Below are 25,901 nucleotides of genomic sequence, written 5' to 3' on the forward strand. Positions count from 1 at the left end.
AGTGATATGAGGAAATTGGCTTTTGATGCCGTGCTTTCTGGTTTAAGCCAATTGAAGCATAGCTTGATCATTTCTTAAGGGTTTAGAGTTAGGAGAAAGGTGGCTTGCTTAAGTTTAGTGGCAGAACAATTCATGGAAGGACCAAGGGCTGAAACTGTCGTAATAAATAAATACATTTTAGAGAAAATCCTAGTACTTTTATACTTTTTACTGAAGGATATGAAGTTAAATGGCACAAATTGCGTGGTGGAGAACATAGAAATTTGGGCAGATTAATGATATGGAGATGTACATATTTGCTGCTTGTAAGTCATAACGCCGCCGCTGCCTCATGAGTGATCCACGAAGCAGCTCAGCCAAGGTCGAAATGGCTTGATGAAGCTTGCGCAGAGCTGGAGCAAAAATCTCAAGCTTTGAAAAAATTTTCAGTCCTTGGATAGTCCTCGGTGGTTTAAACCAATGAGAATTATTTTTTTGGTTTCTGGGGTGGTTGGTTAGATTTTATTGGAAAACTTTTTAGCAGACCAGATATTAGATTTAGACACACTGACTAGGGGGAATTGGCAATGGTAAGATGGTAGGGGAAGGGCATTTGTTCCAACCTAAATTGTCTTCCATTAGGAATAGAAGATTATGGCTGGCAACTCGCACCAGTTCCCCCCATTCCTTCTTCCATTTGGAAAACACAGATTGCCTAAGAAAGTCCCTTAATGACATACACGATATTTATGTCCCTTCTGTGGCATTGTTTCAAATCGGTGAATGTTGTCTCTTTTATTTTTTTTTTTTTTAATTTTCCCCCCTGAAAACAATGAAAAACGTTGATTTTTAAGATTATATTTTATCAATTTATGACTGAACTGAATTAGGAGGGTTCAACTAGTGGGTATCTGGTTTAAAAAACGCTTTGACACTCAATTTCTATTCTACAGCCCAGCTGTGTGTTATGATTTTGTTGCTTTGCCTTTTCTCATGTTGTAGCCCACTCAGCCTTACCTACTATGCTATTGAAAATAGGTATCAGATGCCATGACCTTGACCGTAACTGATATACTTGTCAGTTTGATATGTAAACTTTTTTTGTTTGGAAGCTGGGACAGATTCTATTCAATAAAGGGGATTCCAAAATAAATCATATTATATTCCTAAAAATAAAAAAAAATCATATTGATGTTTTCTTCTTCTGTTTGATGAAATAAAAATTAATGATCCCATTAATTTGAGTATAGAACAGATCATTTGTAGGCAATTTTAATGTTTGTCTATCTTCTGTGTTACAATAAAGGGGGGAAAGTACTAGCATTTATGTTACTAAATCTTTCTCAATATGCACGAAGATATTCTAAGTTGAAATTTGAGTAGAAAGAGTACTAGGGAGATAGTAGAAAGTTAGAAACCTTGAACAGAAACACTCAGACAAAAGTAGGAGAGAATCCTGTACAAACTTCCGTTGCCACAGCGCCGTGAACCTGCCTCAATATGACTCTATTACTCAATACATCTAGCGCACATGCTATGGAGCCACTGTCTTTACTTTATGGAGGACTCACATTTTTTGTAAGAGAAAAATGTACCGGAAGTATTTTAAAATTTCCCCCGCCACACATACCATCATTACTGCATTATAATGACTGCCAATGCAACTGTTAGAATTTACAGTTGAATAGGAAGAACAAGTTGAAAGCTTATGAATAAATGGAATCCGGTATTTGAGTAACACATCATCGTCAATCAAAGTTAATTACAAAAGTTCTATTACACATTGATGAATACACAAAAACCACTGTTGACTCTGTAAAATTAAGTCCTTGTCTACAGTGTCCTATAATCTTTTCACTGCATTTTCAGTAATTTTTTTTATCTGCAATAAGCCACAAATATTTGTCATTCTTGACGTGTAAAAAGAAAAAGAAATAATAAGCAACAAAAAAGCATGCAAAATCGATACCTGTACTGTCATATTGATTAAAGGCTTAAGAACTGGTCATGTGATGATTCAAATTTGGGAAATTTTTTACAGCTGCTTCAATTGATCAAGAACTAAGATATTTCATTGACTGATACTTGCACGATGAGTATATCAATCAACTGGGTGTTTGTCAGATTGTCGTGATGTATAATGTGCAGAAAGCAAAAGCAGAGAAAGGAAAGCACTTGCTACGAAGATGGCATCAAACCACCGGTGATAGAAATCAAACTGAATATCTCCTCCCAATACATCTGTTATGATCATCCTGCCAAGAGATACCCCATTAGATAAAATCAAGAACAGTTTGCAACTTCACATGCAGTATGATTATGTGGGAATAAGGTCCTTGTCATTTATAATCATGCATCGAATGATTAATTAGCAGCCACCTGATCCTACTCATATATATGCAGCCACCTGATCCTACTTATATATATGCATTCAAGGGAAGGAAATCTCATCTCTACTCTTGTGATTTTGGCGTCACATTTACTTGGTTTGCTTTTATCAACCAAAAAACAGGGATTGGGGGTCTTTTTCACTGCTGGAAACTATTAAAAAGAAATTTTGAATCAACATTTTTTTGTTCTTGGGACTTGAACATTGCAATGCTACTGCAATTTGGCTGATAAGCTTTCCAACACAAGCCCTTTTTTTTTCCTGATTGCACATATGTTTTGGAGTAATTTCTGGTTCCTCTGGCAATAGGATTCAAATAGCATCTTCTTGATGTATGTTAGCTAGCCCAATTGAACACAGCCGACAAATTTCAGGTGTTCACTAGAAAGTAAAAAATGAAGTTATTATACAAAAAGGCAAAAAAAAAAAAAAATGATATAGCCTTTGGGCCAAACCATCATCATACCTGTATTCATTTGCTAAGCTTTTCCTTATCAAAAGAATAGAAGAGACAAAGTACATTCCCATAATTTCAGACAGAAAAAGTACAACGTTACTTGAAGATCCACTCCCTACTCTGGAAACTGCAAAGAAAAACTGCACACAGGCAAACGCTTCTAGTCAATCTCCAAGATAAGCTGCTTCCATTTTACTTTTCAATTACTTTCAAACTATTTCACCTAATTTAACCGTTGTCCTTTATCTGGGCTAGCAGCCGGGTACATCAACCCAAACAAGGTCGAAATCTTTCATTTGGGTGGGGACTGGGGCAGGGGAGATGCCATATAAAATAACCCAAAACTTAGCAGACCTCAACTAAATTGGAAATGAGATTAAGTTGAGTTGAATTGAATTATTCATATAGCATCTTTTTTTTGTTCAACACTTGCATAGACAAAATACAGCCATTCATCCACAAGCTAAAGGCTGAAATTCACCCCTCTAGACAGACTCCTATAGCGCATAAATTGCAAAAACTGATAAAAGAAAAAGCAAAATTACCTTCATCAGATTGGTTAAGAACCCCCGAACTGATATAACAACCAACACTCCAATGAATAACAACGAAATGTACTGTACAACAAACGAATGTGTAAGACAGTGGTCTAAGCCATGAACATACTTAACATTTAAAAAAGCAGTCAACAATACTAACAGCAAAAGCACCAGAAAGTTCATTTGATTTTTGCATTTGAGTACTAGACCCCAAATACTGGCAAAGTTACTCCTAAGTCATATCTTGCAACTGCACTATGAAAAATGGAGGTGTGATTTAAAAGTTATTTTTAACTGACCTGTGATAGTAATGCAGCATTGATTCCTATATCAAAGAACTGCAAGAATATGCTGATAGTCCTAGTCACAGGATCTACTGAGCCAGCCTGTAAAAAAACATATTATTTACAATTTACAATAACAATAAAGTGCAAAATGCTTAGGTTTGAAACTATAATGGAAACACAAAGTTGAGCAAGTAAGAAGGAACCATTTTACCTCCTTGAAAATAACGCTTTGCAAAGACTGCAAAAGTAAGTACAGTAATCAGTCACCTTATTCATACATGAAATTGAAATAAGAAAAAAGAATTACATTGAATGACCAATCCAAAATTCCTTTTCATTGAGGAAAAAGTAAAAAAAAAAAAGAAAAGCATTGCCAATGGTAGAATTGTGTGCAATGAATAAACCAAAAAGATTTTCATTCAATACCTTGTGACAATTTATATTCTAACTGTAGATGACAAGGGTGGGTATAATTTACTGAAAAATCAGACTTTTTTCTCTGTTTGTGAGGGGACTTGAGGAATATCTTTTTAATTAAAGAAGAAGTCCTGTTCACTTCATGTTGACAACTTCTTTCACATTACATGATAACCTTTCACTGAAATGAAGTATCCCAAAAGATATTGAACACCTGTCAAGCAATGTGATAACCATACCTTGATCATTTTATACACACAATAGACAGAACATGCATAGCCAAGTAGATTCTGCATGTGACCCCTCCAGGTCCGAGAAAAAGCAGCTGCCTCCTGCAAAGTAAGAATAAACCTGAGAACTGGTTAAAAAGAGAGTCAACATTAAGAAAGAAAGGGGGGAAAATCATAGATCATAAAATAAGATTTAATTAGTAAACATGGGTGCATTTCTCAAAATAGATATATTGTTTTTTCACGTGAAATAGAGCAAACACATATAAACACATTTGTTTTTATTAAAAGAGAGTTAATAAACAAGTCCAAGAGGTCAAAAACACGAAAAACAATTAAAATTACACACACATACCCATCCAGCGTATGATTATATATCTTAAACAGACTGCAAAAGAAGATTTCATTTAAATGGGTTTAGAAATATAATAAAGATTTACTGGAATGTTTAGTCAAACACTACAATACCAAACCAATTCTTTATAGAGCAGATACCGCATGACAATTAAAAAATAAAAAACAGAAAATCTTAGACATGGATCATAGGAACCATCCTCCCCTAACCCCCCCCCAAAAAAAATAAAAATAAAAAAAGGCATTTTTTAGGAGATGATGAAATGTTTCTTTGTTTCAAGGGTTTAGTCAGACTTAGTAAGTCTGACTTTATTAAGATGAATCGAAGATATCTTAAGGTAATTCTTTTTACTCATTAGAACCCTTGATCGTTCTACAATCGCATAAATCCAGCCCATACCAGTCCTCCAAAAATATTAAATAGTTTCAAATTTTAGCCCCTAAGCCGCTAAAGATATTGAAATAGTGTTAATGAATGAGACATATTGCAGCAGCATGCCCTAGACATGTACCTTAGCTTGGCGAAGTTCATATATCTCTAGGAAAAGCTGCTTTGAAAGCTCTTCCAAAGCTTGTACCTCTGCTTCCATGGTTTTAATATCTGCAGAACGAACAGGTACAATATTATTAAGAATCAATAGAAAAGAACAGGAAAGGATAAAACAGATATGTGACAAAATCTTTAGAAATTAAAAGCCTAATGCTTATATTGTGGACAGAATCACAGAAACAAAACTCTATCATGCAATTCAGCAATGCCAAATATTAAAAGCAACAGAGAGTTAATGACAAAACCAAATTTCAAAAACAATACTGAGATGAAAACAAACACAAGCCAGAGGAAAAAGAATCTGACAAGTTTGAAGATGAACATTTATCAATAACTTAAACACCTTGCACATGAAAATTTTCAATATTAAATGCTTATATTTTGTATACTTTGAACACCCTGTACATGGAAATCAAGATGACAGCATACAGTTACTGAAGTGAAAAGAAAATGAAGAATATCTGAATGCCAGATGGTGTTGAAATTATTAACCTACCAGCAAAAGTAATGACAGTTGAAGATGTGTGCAAAAAAGATGAATGAAAATCTATTAAAAACCACATTTGAGGATCTACAAAAGCAATGATTGCAAGGAAAAAGGTAAAATAACCTTGCTCCTTTTGGTCATCTTGAACTGATCGTACAACTGTTCCAACTATTCGATTGAAGAAAGATCTAGCCTTTAACTTCTGCAATACACAACCTGAAGTGAGCCATATGTATCGATTGGGACTATTGATAGCAACTGTTTTTTTTTTTTTTTTTTTTTTTTTTGGGGGGGGGGGGGGGGGTGGGGGAATAAAAATTGAAATAAGTAAAAAATTTTGAGAATATGAAGAATAAGCTAAAGTTACCAATTATATATGGATTAGACCTTTTTAGGGTTTCTAATGATAATACTCCTAAATTATAACGTAACACCAGGCAATGGTAACGGGATTTGGCCTTTTTTATAGAGGAGAGAATGGTTCTTAAAATTATTCAAAGACATTTTTTCAAAATCAATGAGCTAGTATTAGAGATAAAATGAGAGAGGGTTGTCTAAGATGGTTTGATTATGTACAACGCATAGAATCAAATTCCCCAGTATGAAAGTGTGATAGGTTAGTAGGGGAAGGAGGGAGGCCTAAGATGATGTGGATGGAAGTAGTATCAAAAGATTTACAAGTTTTGGATATTGATGTGGACCTGGCTTCTGACAGTGACAGAGCCAAAAGGCAAAAAAATCCATATGGTCAACCACAACTAGTTTAGGATTAAGGTTTAGTTGTTGTTGTTGTTGTCGTTTGTTATACTGAGCTTGTGTTGCCTTACCATCTCCAATTCTCCATCCATTAGGACTGAAAATCTCAGGGCCTTTATGATGTAATAATTCTTTTATCTTTTCTATTCTGCATAAATTGATCTAATGCATGTGTCTAACTTTTAGCATTTGAAAAAGGAGCAAGTATTCAATAAACAGCATGTCCACAAAGTGAGTGGACCCAAAGTGAAATCCTAAGAAAGATATATGGAAACATAAAGTAGTAGTAGACAAAAAAACATGGAACCATTCAGAGGAAGACAGCAAGATACCCCATGAATATAAGCTAAAGCCTAAAGGGTTGTTTTAGATTGTTTAGTCATGTCCAATAAGTATCAACAAATACAGAAGAATGGGTGAATTCACGTAACAAGAATGATAGATTAAAAATTGCATGGGTTGAAATGGCAGAAAACAATTAGGCAACAGCACGTAAATTTGGCCCTAAATAAAGCACAACAGAGAAAAAGAGATTCATGTAGTCAGACTCAAAACAATAAGATAGTCTAAGCCTTCAGCAGAATTTTTGTGCAAACAACCATTAATTTCTACAACACAACCCTGCCAAAGTTAGATTCTTTTTCCTTATATTTCTCTAAATTCACTTCTACCATAAAAGCATATCGTGTGATACATGTTAATGTGTATATTAGGATTCAGAAGCACAATTCCATACTGTGTAAATGATACCATGACAATTATGGAACATTAAATCTGAGAAAATCATGAATCACATACCAAAAAAATGTTACGGAAAATCTCATGAAAAACATACATAAATTTGGTGAAAAAGTGGTTCACATCCAAAAGTTGTTGAATAAAAAACAAAGCAATAACATAAAAGCAATGATAATAAATATACTAAGATAAGAAACCTCTTCTGATCCTTGAATTCGCTCCATCTCCATTTGAGAAAGAATAATTCTCTTTTTCTTTGCAACACAAGTTTCAATTGATTGCATTAATTGCCTTTCCAAAGCCTTGATCTCTGATTCCTCAATTTCTCTACCACATTAAGGACAAAAATTTGCAGAAAATTAGTAATCATTTAATTATAACAGGAACAAAATATAGTGCAATTATTATTAAAAAAATCTAGCTCATTATATTTAATACCAAGAAAGCCTAGTCAAACAGCATAATATAAATGAAGCATTTGGTCAATAGAATACAACATTCCTGAATCCCTGGAAAAGTGAATTCCTAAGGAAAGTGAAAATATAGTGCAATTATTATTAAAAAATCTAGCTCATTACTTTTAATACCAAGAAAGCCTAGTCAAACAGCATAATATAAATGAAGCATTTGGTCAATAGAATACAACATTCCTGAATCCCTGGAAAAGTGAATTCCTAGAATATAATTTTATCTTGTTTAGTTAGATATAAGACTTTCCAAGGAAGAAGGAAAAGGAAAAAAAATAATAATAATAAAGAAGCAAATAATGTCAGCGTCTTTAAGGTTGAGGATTAGTTTAAGTCCTTAAATAGCTATAATTGCAATGCTTAAAATTCAGTTTTTAATTGAATTAAATACTAGCAGCTATTCTAATTTGGATTGTGTGATGCAATTCTACCTTGGGTGTCACCTATGGGAATTTTCGTGTGATGCCCAACAAAATTTAGATGTGAAGCCTAAACTCCATTATTTTACCATTCAGTGTTCTTGTGTTACTGTTAACTGTGCCTAATTTGCACTGCAGGCATCCCCAAATCTTCTCTTTCTTGTTTAATTTCACCTGCTCAATCCCACCATTCAAGAAATCCTAATTGTGCATCTAAATTTCCACTCATTCTAGCTTTCAAATAACCAAAAATCCATCCTCAACATTCAGTCCTACAAGCTGCCGTACATCAAGCAACCATGAAAGTGAAGCCGAGAATGCATGAAATGCATAATTACAGTGAATTAAAAGCAAAAGAGTGGAGAAAAAATGTTGGGAGTTGCACAGAAAGAAGCTAAAATCATAGCATGTACCTACCTAATAAAGAGGGACAAATAACTGTATGGTAAATTCACAGCTCCAAAGCCAGATAAAACAGCCATGACAGTCACACCAACGACCCCAATTCTGCTGACTAACTGAGGCATGGTAAAGAAACCTAAAAAAAAAAATTGATTACATTCAAAACAGCAAAAGAATCAATGTAAAATTTTTGACACGCCAAAATTTATATATGCAAACTTATCAGTTAATAACCATGTAGGAAGTTGTGCAAAGATATGCATTTCTTTTCATTATAAATTATATGGTTCACCATGGAATTATAGTATGTTAAGGATTATGGAACAAGCACATGATTGAACAGGAAAATTACATCAAAATCATATATGGATTATCCAGAGCAGTGTTATCAAACCCAGCCCAGAGTGTGGGTTGCCCCGTGAACCAGGCACTAAACCGGGCAGGGTTTTCATTTGAATCAGATAAGGAAGTGAAAGTAAAAAAACGAGCAACCCAATTGGTTAAACTAATGACCCATGTGACCCAACTGGTTAAACCAGTGACCCAGTCAATAGAAAGTGGGCTGGCCCATAATTTATGGCCATAAATCAAAGCCCACCCTTATACAATAAACTAAAATTTGTAAAATAGTTAGGTCCAGAAGAAATTGACCCATTAAAAACCTTTTTATTTATAAAATAAATTTTATAAATAATATGTTTATTTATTTTTTAATATATATTTAAATTTCATAAATATTAAAAATATATTTATTCATTTAGAAAAATATAATTAATAATAACATTTAAAATTTGAATATTTTTATACAAATTTTAAAACATCATTAAAATATATGTAGCTCAACTCAACCAAGCCTTTATCCCAAAAATTTATTGGGGTCGACTATATGGATTCTCTTTCTCCACTCTAAAATCGATTTTAGGTTAAATCCTCAGAAATGTGTAATGCTTCTAAGTCATGTTGTACTACTCTCCTCCAAGTCAATTTAGGTCTACTCCTTCTTTTCTTTCTATCCTCTAACCCAATGTGTTCTACTTGTTTAACTGGAGCCTCCGTATGTCTACGCTTCACATGACCAAACCACCTCAATCTCCCTTCTCTCAACTTATCCTCAATAAGCACCACTCCTACATTTTCTCTAATACTCTCATTACGGACTTTATCTAGTCTAGTATGGCCACTCATCCATCTTAACATTTTCATCTCCGCAACTCTTAACTTAGACACATACGACTCTTTCATTGCTCAACACTCATCACCGTATAATATGGCCAGTTAAGTGGCTGTACAGTAAAATTTTTCTTTCAACTTGTTAGGAATCTTGCGATCACATAAAACTCTCATGGCACGTCTCCACTTCAACCATCCGGCTTTAATCCTATGACTAATATCCTCCTCACATCCCCGATCTACTTAAAAGATTGAGCCGAGATATTTAAAGTGATTACTTTGGGGCAATACCACTCCATTCAAACTAACTCCTTCCCTATCCCAAGTTCGGCCTTCACTGAACTTGCAATGCATGTATTCTGTCTTCGTTCTACTTAACTTAAAGCCCTTTGACACTAGAGTACTTCTCCAAAGCTCTAGCTTTTTATTGACTCCTTCTCGCGTCTCATCTATCAGAACTATATCATCCGCAAACAGCATGCACCAAGGGGTATCTCTTGTATATGTTTCGTCAATTCATCTTGAACTAATGTAAAAAGGTAAGGGCTTACAGCTGAACCTTGGTGTAATCCAATTGAGATAGGAAAATCTCTTGTGTCCCCTCCCCCTGTGCACACAATAGTAGATAGTTATTAAGGTGAAAGGCGACGCTAAGGCGATAGGGTCTCGCCTTGCCTTTTTTGCGAGGCCAAAGGCGAGACGATGCCTTTTTAAAGTGAGGCGCCCCGCCGTGACATAGCCTAAATTATATATATATATATATATATATATATATATATATATTCAAATTTAAAATCATTTATTATTATTATTATTATTATTATTATTAACTACTAGAATAATATAATTTTCAAATATGCTTATAAATTACTTTGTCTTTATTATAATTATTTTATGAAATTATATTTATTATAATTACTGCCACTAATGACTCCACTAACATAGTAAAGTCAACTAATTACTCCACCAATTACTCCAATTTATTTTTACCAGCCACCAATGTAGTAAAGCTACCTAATTACTCCAATTACTCTCACTCCAATTTATTGCCATCAATTTATCGCCACCAACCTGCTGTATTTCATTTTGTTTCTTCTTCCTTGGATTTTCGCCAAAACGTGATTCTGCTTCTTCTTCCATCTACTCCTTCCTTTCTTTATTTTTTTTTAAATTTTCACAGAAAATTACTGTTTCTTTGGCTGCTGCAGTGTGAAAATGAGAAAAGGTTGGGTATTTTTCCTTTTAAAACACAGAAATAAAATAAATAAATAAATAAATAAAGAGGTAACATGAGAGAGGCCTCACCTGGCGCCTCCTTGCTGTGGCAAGAGAAGCGCTCACCTCTCTTATCCTAGGCATAGTTATTAAAGGCTCAAGGCGCACTAAGGCGCCAAGGAAGGTGAGGCGCAAAAGTAAAAAATTTAAAAAGTTCATAAAAATCAAATAAATGTGATGCTTTTCTTTTTTTTTTTTCCTTTGGCATATATCTTGAATTAGGTTTACTGGTTTGAGTTTAAATGGTTGTCCTTTTTGCTAATAAAAGTGCTCGCTAAAGATAAAAATAAAGAAAGCATGCCTTTCTAGAACCTTGTGCCTGGAACAAAAGCGCACACCTAGGCGCATAAGGCACTAGGGTTCGAGCCTGGTGAGCCTTGAGCCTGAGGCGTGCCTGAGGCGCGCCTTTAATAACTATGATCCCAGGCGAGGCACCGCTTGGCTAGGCTCGCCTCCTCGCCTCCTCGCCCACCGCCTTTTGGCGCCTTTAATAACACTAATAGTAGTTGCTCCTTTGTACATATCTTTTAACACTTGTATGTACTTAATAGATACCCTCTTTTGTCCTAACACTCTCCATAAGACATCTCTTGGAACACTATTATAAGCCTTTTCCAAATCGATAAAAACCATATGTAGACCTTTTGTAACACCCCTGATTTTTTTATATATTATTATTGGGCTTCGTGTAGGTATCCTCAATTCGCGGAAATTCGACAGTTGTCCGGATCTGTGAATTTCCGGCCAGACAGACCAGCTACAGGAAAAGTCTCCGAATTGGATCTAGATTTTGGCTACCCCACCATTGTTAGGCATCCCGAGCACGTTCCCGAAGTCGGAATCGGCAAAGGTAAATCCGAACCTTTCTTTTTCGTAATTTTCTAGTGCTTAAATAGGATTAAAAATCCATAAAATATTCGTGGTAGCTTAGAAAATTACGATTCTTTTTGCAATAGCTTAGTAATATTTCTAAGGACATGAGCGTAGTTTTATAATTTTTAGAGCTTATTTGAGCAGTTTTTGCAAAAATGATCAATTATAAGGACTAAATTGAAATTTTACATATTGTGATGGATGATTGATTTGATGGGCCCAGGAGGGGCTGTGTGATGTGATTGAGTTGTGGATATATGGATTGTGGATATAGAAGTGTGTTTTGAGCCATTTTACAGGTTGGGTAGGTCCTAGGTATAAGGGAGACTCTGCTGGATTTTCGGCATGACTTAGGACGTATTGGGTCTTTTCTTGATTTGTATTGAGTCATTTGTATTAAATGATTGTAATAAAATTGTCAGGTGAGCCGGGACAGCCTTCTTCCTCCGCCCAGCCGCCTCAGTGACCACCGTCAAGTCTGTGAGTAAAATATTAATTTTAATTGTAATTTCGATATTATTATATGTTCAGCATGCCCATGCATCACTTATATGCCTATATTATATAGTTAAACTCTAGGCACGACTTATGTTGCATTCATAACTGTTAACGTGCCATGAATGTTGTTGTGGTAATTTGGAGTAGTGTGCATGCGTTGGTGTGCGTGTGATTTGGTGTGGACTATGGACAGGACGGGTAGTCACGGCTTGAGTTCTTCGCTGGGACCCGATCCTTCGAGGGGTAGTCACGGCTTGAGTTCTTCGCTGGGACCCTCGATTTAGTTTATTAAGCGAAAGTCCGGCTTGAGTTCATCGCTGGCACCAGGTTGGATTTAAGAGAGCTGTATAGGGGATCAGCTCCCATATGTTATGATTGATGCTACAGGGTGCGTGAGTGCTCCAAATTACCTTTTTGATGTTATGATGTGAAAATGATGTTGATGTTGCATTTCACTCTACATGGTGCATTAGTTTTAGATAGTTATAGAGATTATGGTTAAAATTGATATTTTACTCTCTGAGTCGAACGCTCACTCCTGTTCAATATTTTTTTCAGGCTACAGGAGGATTTTATTTTTGGTTAACCTGCTTTTCTCCTTCTAAGTTTTTTTATCAATATTTGTGTAATTTTATTTACTCATAGAATTTCCGCATGTGTTAGAAGTATTTATTTTATTATGGTCTGTAATATTATTATCATGTTGGACACAAACGTATAATGATATGTATGTTTGATGGATTGGATGAGGGAGCTGAGCTCCCATTTATTTTTATGAGGATATGAGTATGTGGAGGGTGAGTTGAGCTCCCCAATTGAGTATTTATTATGTTTACAGCTCGGGTGAGTCGAAAACTCCCCGTTGGAAAGTCCATTTTATGGCCGGACTCTGTCCGTTTGGTTTCTTGAAATTGGGCCCAAATGGGCCTTAGAGTTGGGTTAATGAACAGTTAGGCTTACTACGGGCCTCGGGGGCTTTAGGGTCGCCTGTGTCCTAGTCTTGGGTCACCCATAGGTTGGGTCGTGACAAATGTGGTATCGAGCTTAGGCTCCATTCATAGGAAAAATTATCTAAGTGTTGGGAAGAGTCTACTAGGAGTCACATGCGGAGTATAGGATTCTGTTTCGTCTTTTCCTGTAATTCTTTGTTTCTAGATTCTACGTTATACCTCGGGAAATATAAGATTACCTCAGTTAGTGTCTTGATTTTCGTGTAGTACACAGAAATATGAAATAGAGTTAGTAGACATGTGAGGTCTATCATGAGGATACGTACTCCAAGAAATGTTATATTTTTGTCAGTATGGGTTTAAATGGTGTGCCCATTTCGTGTAAGGCACGAGTACATAAAAGTGAGTCTTAAAAGTACAGTTGCCCTAGATAAGGATAAGGATACCACTATTGGCAGTCATCAGTAGATGACCCAGTCAGAATAAGTTTGTGATAATAGAAGATTCAGGAGAGATAAGAAATTAGGAGACCTAGTCTGTCAGGACGTATCGTAGTAACTATACAATGTTCTCGATGTCTGCTCTATAAGCTGCAGACATGAAGACGACATGAGATTATTGTGTAGAGCTGCGTGCATCCCCATGGTGCTCCATAATGAGGGTGTTTGAGATGGCTTCTGTTTTGGTACAGTTATGCCAGAACAGAGCTCTGTATTTGCAGAGGAGTTGGGAACTCTTGGTTAAGAGTCTAGAGTTAGAATATTGAAAGGTCACAGTTGGGTGATAACTAGAGTCAGTGACTCAGTTACCCCAGCATGAGCTAGAGTTGCCATCAGACCAGAGGTTTCGGACTAGTTGCAAAGTAAAGGTGACACTTATAGAGTGAGAATAGTATACCTTGTGTGTATCAGTATGGAATAAAGTACAACTCTACTACCTAGAGAAGGTCGAAACTATGAATTGATGATTTATAGAGCTATGATATGATAAAAGAGTCATTAACTTGACATGGTTCTGGCAAGGTGGTAGATGTAGTACCTTTGTTGCAGCAAGTTTGGATATAGTCCTATCTTTTCAGAATGGATCGAAGGTTATTACTGATAATGATGACTTATGGAATAGTGTCCCAGATGGGACTGTAGAGTGTGGTAGAGAGTAGTTGGCTCGGGTATCCTAGAGAGGATACAAGTTCCATTATAGGAATCATATATAATCAGATCATGATGGATGTAAATCCTTTGAATTGGATGACGAGTTTGGGTGCTAATCTTAAGTTTTGGCTAGTTGAGTAAACATGGAAAATAATAATAATAATAATAATAATAATAATAATAAAATTAGTTAAATTAGTTCTCTCGAGATAAGGGTATTATGTAAGCTAAAGGATAAGAATAGAGATCATACAATAAAAGTATGACTGATTGTCGAATTTCTTTTTAATTTCAAATTATTCAAAACAATAGTATAATCTAATTATAATAGTGTTAAGAGTAATAAATTAGCGAAGATAAATCATAAGGCCAATGGATAAAGAAAGTGCAGAATGAAAGTTTGGACAATTGGACAATTGCAGATGCAATATAATCTAAATGCTAGTGGAAGTACTAGCTAGAGTGGTCAAAGGACCAAACTGAGTAGCAGGACATATATGATAACGCTGATAGAGACTCTAAAGATATAGTTAGCAAGTACAAATACTATGTTAGGAAAAAGAATGGAACCGTGGATAGAATAGTCAAGTTCTATTTTGGGTAAGACAAAGGAAATAAATGAAAGGACAACCTAAAGAGCGCATAATAAAAGAAACAAAGTTAAGATATAGGATAGGCTAAGTGTTATTCTTGGCAAGGAGAATGACAAGGATGGAAAACCCAAAATGGGACCACATTAGTGAGAAAAGTGATGGAGGTATGGAATACAATAATAATGAGTAAATGTTAGAAGGTGTGCGATGAGATGTGGACTACCTAAATAGGTAGAGAAAGAGAAGTTAGTAAGCAAAAGTTGAATAAAAGTCACTAAGGGATCAAATAGGTATGATGAGGAAAAGAATGATAGATAATGACACACATAGGTTTTAGGTTAGACTTTTGAGATAGTGAGAAGGTAGTTAGAGGTTCATGAATGTCGGGCAAACATTTTTAGTGTGATCACGGATAATCACTTTGTAGTGAAGCAATAACGAGGACAATAGTAGGGTAGAACGGTAGTGACAAAGTGTCCGATGGTTATAAATCACTAGAAAGTTCAAGGATCAAATTAATGACCCTAGATAAGGTGGAATTAGTATTGGAAGAATTTATTAGTGAGAGAAATCTTTCAGAATCAACAAAAGTTAAGGGCACAATAAAACGATGATAGATATGAATCATAGGTCGAGTATAAGTAAAGTTAATAAATTATAAAATATTATGTCAAGAAGGAAAATGGTACAAAGGGTTCAAAGGGTTCATGGATGATACCTTATAGGTAGAGCATAATTGTGCTAGGAGATGATGTAATTTTGAGAGAAAGACCAAGAAACTTAGGTGAAACGTTATAATATGACTATCGGGTGTAGTTGAATATAAGAGGATATTTTCTTTCTTTTCAAGTTTAGCTTGTGCTTTTGGTTCTAGAAGGTTATATAAGGAACAGAAACTCAGTCAAGGAGACCTAGTTATTGAGAGTTTGGTAGGCACAAATTCATACATAATTTCTGATATGAGAATGACAAGTAAGTGCATACCTAGTATTAAGTATGAAAGGACAAACAAAGTAATGACAGAGTTAAATTGAGTTAGCTACTAAGGCTTGCAACTGCTTTAAACTATGAGCTAGAGGAAATACTAATTATGGATGAGTTTCAATAGATGAAATTATTGCTAATGGGTAATTTGAGGTTGAAGTTTGGAAAGTCAGGCAAGATAAGGTGGATTATATTAAAAAGAATAAAACACACAAGCATCTTATTTAGAATTAAGGCATGACACACACATAGTTCAGAGAGCCTATTCCTACTAGAAGTTTATTTCCCCTATCCATGAGTTCCTGATGGGATGAGAATGATACGACAGTTAAGTTAGGGGAGGGATATATTTGTTAGGTTAAGTTGGGAAAAAAAAAAAGGTAAGGTTAAAATAAATAAGTTATGTCTAAAAGATAGAGTAAGTAAGAAAAGAGAAGGTTAGAAAAGTAAAGGAATGAAGAAGATAATGAAGGAAAGAGAAAAAGAAAATAGGACTAAGGAAAAAAAAGAAAAGAAAAGAGATGAAGGGGAAGAAATACAAAAAAATAAAAAAAAAAACAAAGGATAAAAAAAATAGAAAAAAAAAGAAAATAGAAAGTAAAAAAATAGAAGAGAAAGGAATAGAAGAAAAATAGGTGGATAGGAGGGAAAGGTCGAAGGATAAGGAGGGTCTATACCTGAGTGATAAGGAGGAGGATAGCGTGGTGGTGTTTAACACTTGCGTAACACCTAGTTATGTTTGTTAATGGGTGTGTGTACAGTGTGTGAATGGAAGTTGAAAGAGGGTGTGAGAAGGGTGGTGTCCCAAATGGGTAAGCAATCTTACGTTGGCTTTTGGTGAAGGCGCAGGAGGATACTAAAACTGTAATCTTTGCACTAAATGGATAAGAACAAGATATGGTTCCATATGAGGAGTTTGAAGTAGATCTTTGAGTGTGAGAGATAATGATGAAGATAGGAACGAAGAGAGGCCAGGAGATGGATGGAGCTTTTGAGGAGTAGATATGGGAGAGGCCAAAATCTTCCTCGAGATTGCAATTGCACATGGATGCTTCCAAGAGGCTAAAAATCTGAAGAGTGATGAGAATGCTTTTGAAGAAGTTGAGAAAGATTTAGATTGATTTGTTAATGGATGATGTTTTAAAGTTTATTCTTTGATGGATCATTTTTGAGAAAGGATTTTGAGATTGAGGACAAGCCAGATGATGAACAATCAGAGAGAGAATTTAGAAAGAATGGAGAAAGAGAAAGAGGTGAGAGGTGGTGAGATGCCAGAGTGCAAATGGTGAGAGATAGTGGTGGTGCTGTGATATGATGTGGGTGGTGTCTATAGAATAGAATCTGATATCACACCTGTGCAAAACATGAGTAATGTTGTGCTGTGTTCCACAATGATGTATATGAATGTGATGAACCATGATGATTGGAGATTGCAAGATAGAATGGAAGAATGGCATGTGTGTCTAAGAGACAGATGAAGTGAGCGTGAAGTGGAAGAGTTAAGAGAGAGTGCAAGAAACCAGTGGAAAGATCGGATGTATCCGATGAGTGAAGTTTAAATTTTGAGGATTTGGAGATGGTGAGTTGAGGATATAATTATATATGAGAAATGATGGATTTGCCATTTTTGCCTCGGCTCCGTATCTTCCCGCGGCCTGAAGATAATTTATTGAACCAATTGGGAACGAAATCGCTTCACTCTACGAAGATTTTTCATCCATAATATCCGCACATTTCCCATGGTCGATCTCGGTTTTGGAGAAAGTTGCAGCATTTCTTTTGGAGAAATTTGCCTTTGATTGGGCTGGACCAATGAAGACTGATCCATTGGAAGGACATTCGCTTCAACTAGCAGACACGACGCATGAATGTTTTGGATTTGCATGTCAATGGGATTTTTGTTTTTTGGAAAACATGATGAGCAACAATAATTACCAGTTTTTCCAAACATAGGGATGGTACAAGATAGGACTATGGGATGGTAAGTTATGGTCTGAAGAAAGGTTAGAAATAGGGGAAGCGTAGGTCTGATGAGAAGAGAGTGCGAGAGAGAAGTGGAAAGATAGTTGTGTGACCTAGTGCGAATAAAATTGGGAAATGAGAAAGTGGTGAGAAGAGAGCACTTGATGGCGAGGAGACGGTTGAGCGGCGGAGAAGAGAAGGAGGATTTGAGGTTTCCGAAGAGAGTTATGCGGAAAAAGAAGAGGAGAGGAAGGTTGGGTTTGGGAAAGAAGGGCAACTTTGTGAGGTCCTGAGTTGGGTTGAGTAGTTGTTTGAAGAGTTGCTAAGTTGGCAGAGTTGCTACCATCCACCATTTGAGATCACTTCATAGAGTGCTCAGCATGCATCCCTCCTTCATAGACTACCACCCAACATTCTCTAAAAGAGAAAAGTGATTCATCTCCATGCTCCGAAAGAGATTCTGATAACTCTAGTGAACTACAACAACCCAAAATAAGTGGAAGAGAACTTGACATGAGGAGAGCAACAATGAGTCCCAAGTGGGAGACCAAGTGAGATACCAAGATTCTAGATCATGCACAAAATCTGTTTTATGTAGCAATGAATTTATAATAAATATTCTTCTTTCGAGTAATTACATGCAAATTATGCGTTATATTTTTTTAAGGGAATTTTTGGGTAATTAGGATTTATTGTATTTTTTAATTTATATATTGTTTATGGACTGGAATAGCGGATGCAATGCCCGTGGTTTTTCAAGTTTTGTCCGATCTTAGAATTCTCTCCCAATTATCTACACGAATTCTACCTCCATCTTTGTTGTGCATTCCCCTTTCCCTCTTCCTCCAATCGCAAATTTAAATTCTTCTTTTTATTAAAAATCCTAAAATTAAATTTCTTTCTTTAAAATTTTAAAAAATTTTTTTAAAAAATAATTTTCTTTTTTTTATCTAGTAGTAAAATTTCTTAAAAAGCTTAGGCATATTTAATTTTTTTTTTATTAATGCTTTTTTTATTTTTTTTAAATTATTTTTTTTATTTAGCAAATTTTAATTTTGATCAATTTTTAGGGGATATTTGATGTGATTTGCATTTTGATTTATGATTGTGGATGTGGATTGAGTGAGGATATGATTTGTGTGATTGATGTATTTGATATTTGAGAATTTTGTGTGATGTGATGTTTTAGTGGTGAGATGTGGATTTCGGTATGACTTAGGACTGTTTGATTTTTTTATTTTTGTTTGTGGATTTGTTATTTTTAAATGATTTATTTGATCATTTTGTTTTTATATGTGAGTAATAAAATTTCTCAAAGTAAAATACAGTTTCTTCCTCCAGCACAATATTAATTTTAATTGTATTTTAATTGTAATATATAAATAATTAATTTAAATTTCACTATTATTATAATATTATATGCCCGCTTATTATAATATATTATGTGTATATAATATGTTAAGCCATGAATGTTGTTGTTATGGTGCATGTGGTATTATGATGCGTGTTGTGGTTGTGTGGTTTGGAGTAGTGTGGATATGTGTGTAATGTGCGTGCGCGTGGGTATGCTGTATGGGACCCGATGGTAGGAGGTTCTTGTTCTGTTCTGAACTGGAGTGGTCATGGCGTCACGCTTTGGTTTCTTCACTTTGAGTTCTTGTTGATTTGAAAGTTGGTTTAAAAATTCACTGTATGTGTTCACATTGTTGCTAGTATGAGAGATTGCAGAGGAGTGATGAAATGATATTTTATTTGATGATTGTCTGGATATTGTGTTTTAGATGTTGTATTTGTTTATATGGTTTGATGATATTGATGTTAAAAGTCACTTTTATGTATTACGAATAGTTTTGGTGAGTTAGTTTATTTTAGGTTTCCTTTTTTTTTTATTTTATTATATTTTACTCGCTTTCAATATCTTTTTTTATTTTTATTATTTTTATTTTTATTTATTTTTTATTATTATTTACATATATTTTGTTTATGTTATTTTTAAATATTTGTGTAATTTATATTTATAATTATTTTGATATGTTTATTTGATTTATGTGATGTGTATTGGATGAGGAATTATCATGTCATTTATTTTTATATATTAATGTGAGTATGAGAGTGTGATTGAGTTATCCCATGATTGAGTAATTTTATGAGTTTACAATGGTGAGTGAGCTCCCGAGTATATGAATGTTATGGTTTGAGTTCTTTATTACCAAATGTTTTTAATTGGTTAAAAATGGGCCTTAGTTGAGGCTTGTTTGGTGAGTTTTACTATGGCCCCAGTGGCTTGGGTGTGTTTAGTCATGGTACAGTTAATGTCGAGCCCATAGGGTGGCTTTTCTCATCTTTTCTCCGGCCTATATTTCCATAGGTTGGGTAATAAGAAATATTGTCACAGACACCTTTCTGGAATGCTTACTTATTTAATTACAAATGCTCTCCATAAAATATCGATGAGAATGAGACTCCATTGATCATAGTTGAGTTTTGATCATGGCTCAAGATCCAATTCAAATAAAAATTAATAAGAAAATAAATTAAAAATATTAAAAAAATTAATATTCAATTAAATTTATTTGAGCTCTAATTTATTTATTTAAATAAGTATTTTAAATAACTACTTAATTATTCAAACATTTTTCACCATAATTCAGTTCAATATATTCTTATTTTCACTATTTATATATCATTTATCATCTAAACTATCCCACACTTTTTAATTATTCATTCTTTTATTTTCACGTATTTTTTTCTTTTTTTATTACTTAAGTTTAATTATAATTATTTCTTGATCTATCTAAATTTTTTTAATTTTTTTCTTTAATTTTTTTTTTTTCATCTTTAATTCTCTTATTTTTTCTTTATATTTTTCTTAATTTTATCCTTTTTCTTTTTTTTTTTCTCTTTTTTTTTTCTCTTTTTCTCTCTTCTTTTTCTTTCTCTTCTGTTTTATACTAACTTTCTTTCTCTCTTCTTTTTTTTTTAATCTTCTTCTCTTTGCTATTTTTATTTTTTTCTCTTTTTTTCCATATCTCTTTTTTTACTTAACCTCTCTCTTTTTTTCTTGTTCTTTCTTCTTTTTTTTTTTTGCCTTTTTTTTCTTCACTTCTTTCTTTTTTTCTCTTTTCTCATTATTCTCTTTGTTTTCTTCTTTCTTTTCTTTTATCTTTTTCTCTTTTTCTTTTTCTTAGTTTCCAATCTTCTCATTTATTAACATCCCCATACCCACTTTCCTCTCCTTCATTTTTCTTTTCCACTCTTCTTTTCTTCCTTATCATTCATCTTTCTCTTTTCCCTTGATTTATTCCTTTTCCATACCTTCAAGTCTTTTTTTCTTTTCTTCTTTTTTTTTAGCCTCTTCCCAACTTTTTTGAACTTTGACTTTGACACAATTTTCTTTCTTTTACTTTGAGCATTTAAAACCTTTTCAAGAGAGCTAAATTTTTGAACTTTTTTTGCTTCATTGAAGGAAAAACCTTGACATCCTTTTCATAGCTATCTTTTCTATGAAATTCTTTTAAATAGAATTTCATATTTGATTTATTTAACTTATTTTATTAAATCACTAAAAATTCTATTAATTTTAAAGTAGTAAAATAAAAATTTATTTTATAAATTTAAAATTTTAATAAAATAAAACTAAAATAAAAAAAAAATTTAGTTAAATAAAAATTAATTAATTATTAATTAATTTATTATTTAATTAATATAATAATCTTAAAACCAAATTAAAAATGATAAACAAACCATAAATAATTCCTCTTGGATCAAAAAGAAGCCTTCAAAGATAAAAAATATTGCTAATGAAAAATAGCCTGCAAAGTAAATATATAAAAATTTAAATTAAATTGAAAAACATTTCATTAAAAAAAAGCAAGTTCATTGTATAAAAACAAAAAAAACTACATCTAAATGTATAAAATACTTCTAGAAAAAGAAAAAGCAAAATAATAATAAATTTTATAATAAGAATAAAAACTTAAACAAAAATTACATAATAAAATGTTGTCTTATACTATGATAAATAACAAACTTTGACAATTTTAGAAAAATAAATTATGGACAAATAAAACAAAATTTAAATTTAGATTAAATAATTTTTATCATGTTCAATCATTTTCATACACAAAATCAATTTCATTAATCATTCATTACATTATCAAAATCAACATATTATTCCATTCAAATTTTCATTCATCATTATCAAAAACATTGAACTTTAAAATTATTCAAATTTAAATTATTTTTTTTTTCAATGAAAACAATTTTTTCATGATAAAAGATCACAACTTAAGCTCAAGAATCTCATGCATGGGAATGAATTTACAATCTATGAAAAATGGAAAAGCGGCTTGCATGTGCACGTGTACACACACACACACACACACACACACACACACACACACACACACACACACACACACACACACACACACACACACACACAGAAAGAGAGAGAGAGAGAGAGAGAGAGAGAGAGAGCTAGAACATGATAGAAAACAAACAGAAACCTTTATCAGGTGAAGGCATTGGGAAGTGAATGCCCATGCGCCAAAAAGCATATAGAAAGGCCAGCAAGAACAAGATGGCTCCAAGAGCAGCTCGTTCCTTCCTTACACCTGGGGCAAAAAATCCAGTCCATACAAAAGTAGGAAAACTGATCACCAAACAACTTCTCAATAAAAAAAATATATTTAATTCTGATCCTAGAAAAATGAACAAGTACAGGGAAATCATTATTTAGATAAGAAAATATAAAATCTTACCAAATGACAAACAGAACTGCAAAATGGGTTTTCACATAAATTAGCTCTCTATTAGGATTCAGGAGAACAAATAAACCAAAGAATGTCAAATACAAGTGAATATAATTGCACTAGTATCGGTAACAGTAGAATTTCTTGAACTGGAATTGTAAATTGACAGCAACTCAGCTACTGAAATAAAAGTACCCAATACACGCAGCATGTTTCTAGAAAAAATGTGATTTGGACAGTTATACAGCAAAATCTTATAATTAGCAGACTTCCAGATGAAATTTTCTATTTTTCATTTACAATCATTCCAACAATCTAAGACAGCTAAGTGATGAATTATTATCAGGATAGCTTGACAGTCATCTTTTTATCTAGTTAATAATGCAGTTGGCTTGTTTTCTTTCCCCCTTTGTCCTCAAAATTATGCTGCATGTACTTCTTACACATGGGTTTATAATGTTAATGTCAGCTTGTTATCTGAAAACCAATTAGGTTGTATGGTACACAGATCAAAATATGGAAGAAAATCTTCTTATAATAAAGTTCATGAAGAATGCATACAGAAAAGAAAAAAAATGCATATAGCATCAGTGATCAGCCAATCTAGAGAATGTATAAAGAAATCCCATATTAGGTATTACAGAACAAGGGAGTAATATTACACCATATAAATGCAATAGAAAATATATATACAGGAGCAATGATAATCTTTCCAATAGATGTAAAGAAGTAAAGACGCAAAATCATCAAACCAGATAAGTAAAGATAGGAGTAAATGGTTAAAAACAGCATAAAAAAGACAACATACCATTGTTACAAAGCATCAAGTAGCAATGATAATAAGGCAACATAAACACCAACAACAATATCAAACAAAACAGATCCACCTTCCAGTTAATCCATCTTGCCCTACACCAAAAGAACAATACAATCACCAGAGATCAGGAAATTAATTGTTCAAATTCCTCTTCAAAAAGTTCACTAAAATGGGTCAAAAAAAATATTTTGTTGAAACAACTACAAAACTAAACTATAATTTCTCTCATCTCAATTCTTAACAGAAGATTTGCTTTAGCTCCAGAACTAAATTTGAAGCTCTAATTTCTCCTTTATTCTAAATTTTCTTAATTCAAAATCATTTTTCTCAGCAAATAAAAACTTACTAAACATACAATCAAGTGAAAAAAGCATTGGCAGAGAGAAAAGAAATTTACTCTTTGGAGAGGAAAGGGATGATCTCAAAAAGGACGAGCTGAAGAAGATTGCAAGAGAAAGCAAAAACGACGCTGAAAATGATCTGAACTAACACTCTCTTCTCTTCATACTCTTTGTAGAGTCTCCGGTTCAAGAACCACAACCCCGCCCAGCCCAGCAAGCAAAGCGACCCAACCACCACCACCCCTTCGTAAATCGCCATTCCCCAACCCATCTCTCTCTCACACACACGCACTATATTAACGGAAAGTTTCTCTACTAATCTCCGCTTATCTCTTAAATCTAAATTTTGTGATTCTCTCGATCTGCGTATGGAGTTGTCTTCCATGGAATGAAAACGAGACGTTTCATTTGAACCAAAATGAATGCGAAACGTTTCTTGGTTTGTTACGAAAATTGGTGGTTTTAGCTCAAAACCATGTAGGCCCATCTCCTGAGCCCATAACCCTTAACTACTGGGCTGGGCGAAGACCTCGCTCGGCCCCAAATAATTTATTATTTTCTCTCTTTTCCCTTTTTTATAAATTCTTTCCTTTTTCATCTAATTCTATTAATGCATATTAGTTTAAGTTTTTGATAATTAATATTAATAGCAAAATTATAAATGAAATAAAATTTAAGAAAAATAATATTGAAGTATTTAAATAATTAATTTTTATAAATTTAATATTAATTGGTATTAAAATTAATATTAATATTAATTTAAAAAGTTTAATGTATAAAAAATAAAATCGAAGAGGTGAATAAATAATAATAATAATAATAACGATGATGATGGTGATGATTAGAAAAAAAGGGTGGAAGCTGAATGAGACGTGGCGCAGCAAAGAATGGCGCAGCAAACGTGCGAGACATGGGAGAAGGTGACAGTGAATAGTCGGCGATGATGACGCGACGGGTGATAGTGGGCCTTGGAGTTGGAGACGAGAGAATTTCCATCGTTAAAATATTAATAATTTTTATAACGAAATATAATTTTTTAAAATTTTTATTATTATACAACAATTTCTTAAAATATTTAATAATGTATTGTATTTATTTATTTAATTATTTTTACTGCTTTATTATTTTATAATAAAATTCCTCTAAACAATAGAAACCTATTTAAATTGCAAGTCTTATTTTATGTAAGATATTCTTTTTAATACGATGATTTGATAAAAAAAAAATTATTATATAAATAAAACTCAATTGCATAAATTTAAAATTATTTAATTTTATATTTTAAAAAAATATATTTAAAAAAATATTATTTATACTCTTTATATGAAAATAACTGCATCTCTATATTTCTAAAAATATTTTATAATTTAATTTATTTATTTTTAATTTATTAAATTATTTAATCTCTCTCTTAATTTTTGTTTGTTAGTTATTATTTAATTTTTCTACTTTAATAAAACTGATTATTGATCCTCATATTTTAAAAAAAATATTAATTAATTTCTATGATTATATTTTTTATTAGTTTTTTAATCTTTTTAATTAATTTTTATATTTAAACTACTCTAACAATATCTCTTTTGTTTCTCTTTTATCATTCTTTATTTTTTTTTCATATTTCTTATTTTCTATATTCACACTCTTTTTTTTAATTTTCTCATTCTTTATTTTTTTTATAAAAAATGGTACAATCTATATATGAAAAAAAAAATCAATTCCTCTAAATCTCTAAATAATCAAATTTCAATTTAAAAAATACAAAAATAAAATATAGGGAATCCAATAAAAATATTTAAGTAATTTAAAAATGTAAATTTAGATTTATTTAACACAATAAGATTTTTATTTTTATTAAAAATATATATATTTTAAAATATTATGTCTTTTAAAATATGCAAAGTAACTAATTAATTTTATTAAAATAGAAAAATTAAATAATAATTTAATTGATATTAAAATTTATTAATTAAAATTTTAATAAAAAAATTAAAAATTTTAAAAAATAAAATATAAAAATTAAGTAATATATTTTTAAAACATATAAAATAAATAATTATTTTTT

At 32.8% G+C, this 25,901-nt stretch overlaps 1 protein-coding gene across 4 annotated transcripts; it reads right to left on the reverse strand.

Annotated features, from left to right (window-relative positions):
• Positions 1-1,664: 1,664 nt before the first annotated feature.
• On the reverse strand, positions 1,665-24,225 carry LOC110640177 (GPCR-type G protein 1). 4 transcript variants are annotated; one of them, XR_009147701.1, is made up of 14 exons: positions 23,896-24,220; positions 23,490-23,590; positions 22,436-22,543; positions 8,487-8,607; positions 7,381-7,510; positions 5,813-5,891; positions 5,165-5,253; positions 4,308-4,400; positions 3,863-3,889; positions 3,664-3,750; positions 3,371-3,442; positions 2,835-2,965; positions 1,949-2,234; positions 1,665-1,861 (listed from the first exon to the last, which is right to left on the reverse strand). XR_009147701.1 is itself a non-coding variant. In XM_058144341.1 (13 exons), the coding sequence occupies exons 1-13, from the start codon at positions 24,108-24,110 to the stop codon at positions 2,081-2,083; spliced, it is 1,407 nt and encodes a 468-aa protein (XP_058000324.1). In that variant the 5' UTR covers positions 24,111-24,220; the 3' UTR covers positions 1,946-2,080. The 4 variants fall into 4 exon arrangements, 2 of the variants coding, with proteins under 2 accessions (XP_058000324.1, XP_058000325.1); XR_009147702.1 differs by lacking the exon at positions 23,490-23,590 and having other exon boundaries at positions 23,896-24,033; XM_058144341.1 differs by lacking the exon at positions 1,665-1,861 and having other exon boundaries at positions 1,946-2,234.
• Positions 24,226-25,901: the final 1,676 nt, after the last annotated feature.

This window comes from Hevea brasiliensis, chromosome 3, assembly GCF_030052815.1.
Source record: "Hevea brasiliensis isolate MT/VB/25A 57/8 chromosome 3, ASM3005281v1, whole genome shotgun sequence".
NCBI classification, from domain to species: domain Eukaryota; kingdom Viridiplantae; phylum Streptophyta; class Magnoliopsida; order Malpighiales; family Euphorbiaceae; genus Hevea; species Hevea brasiliensis.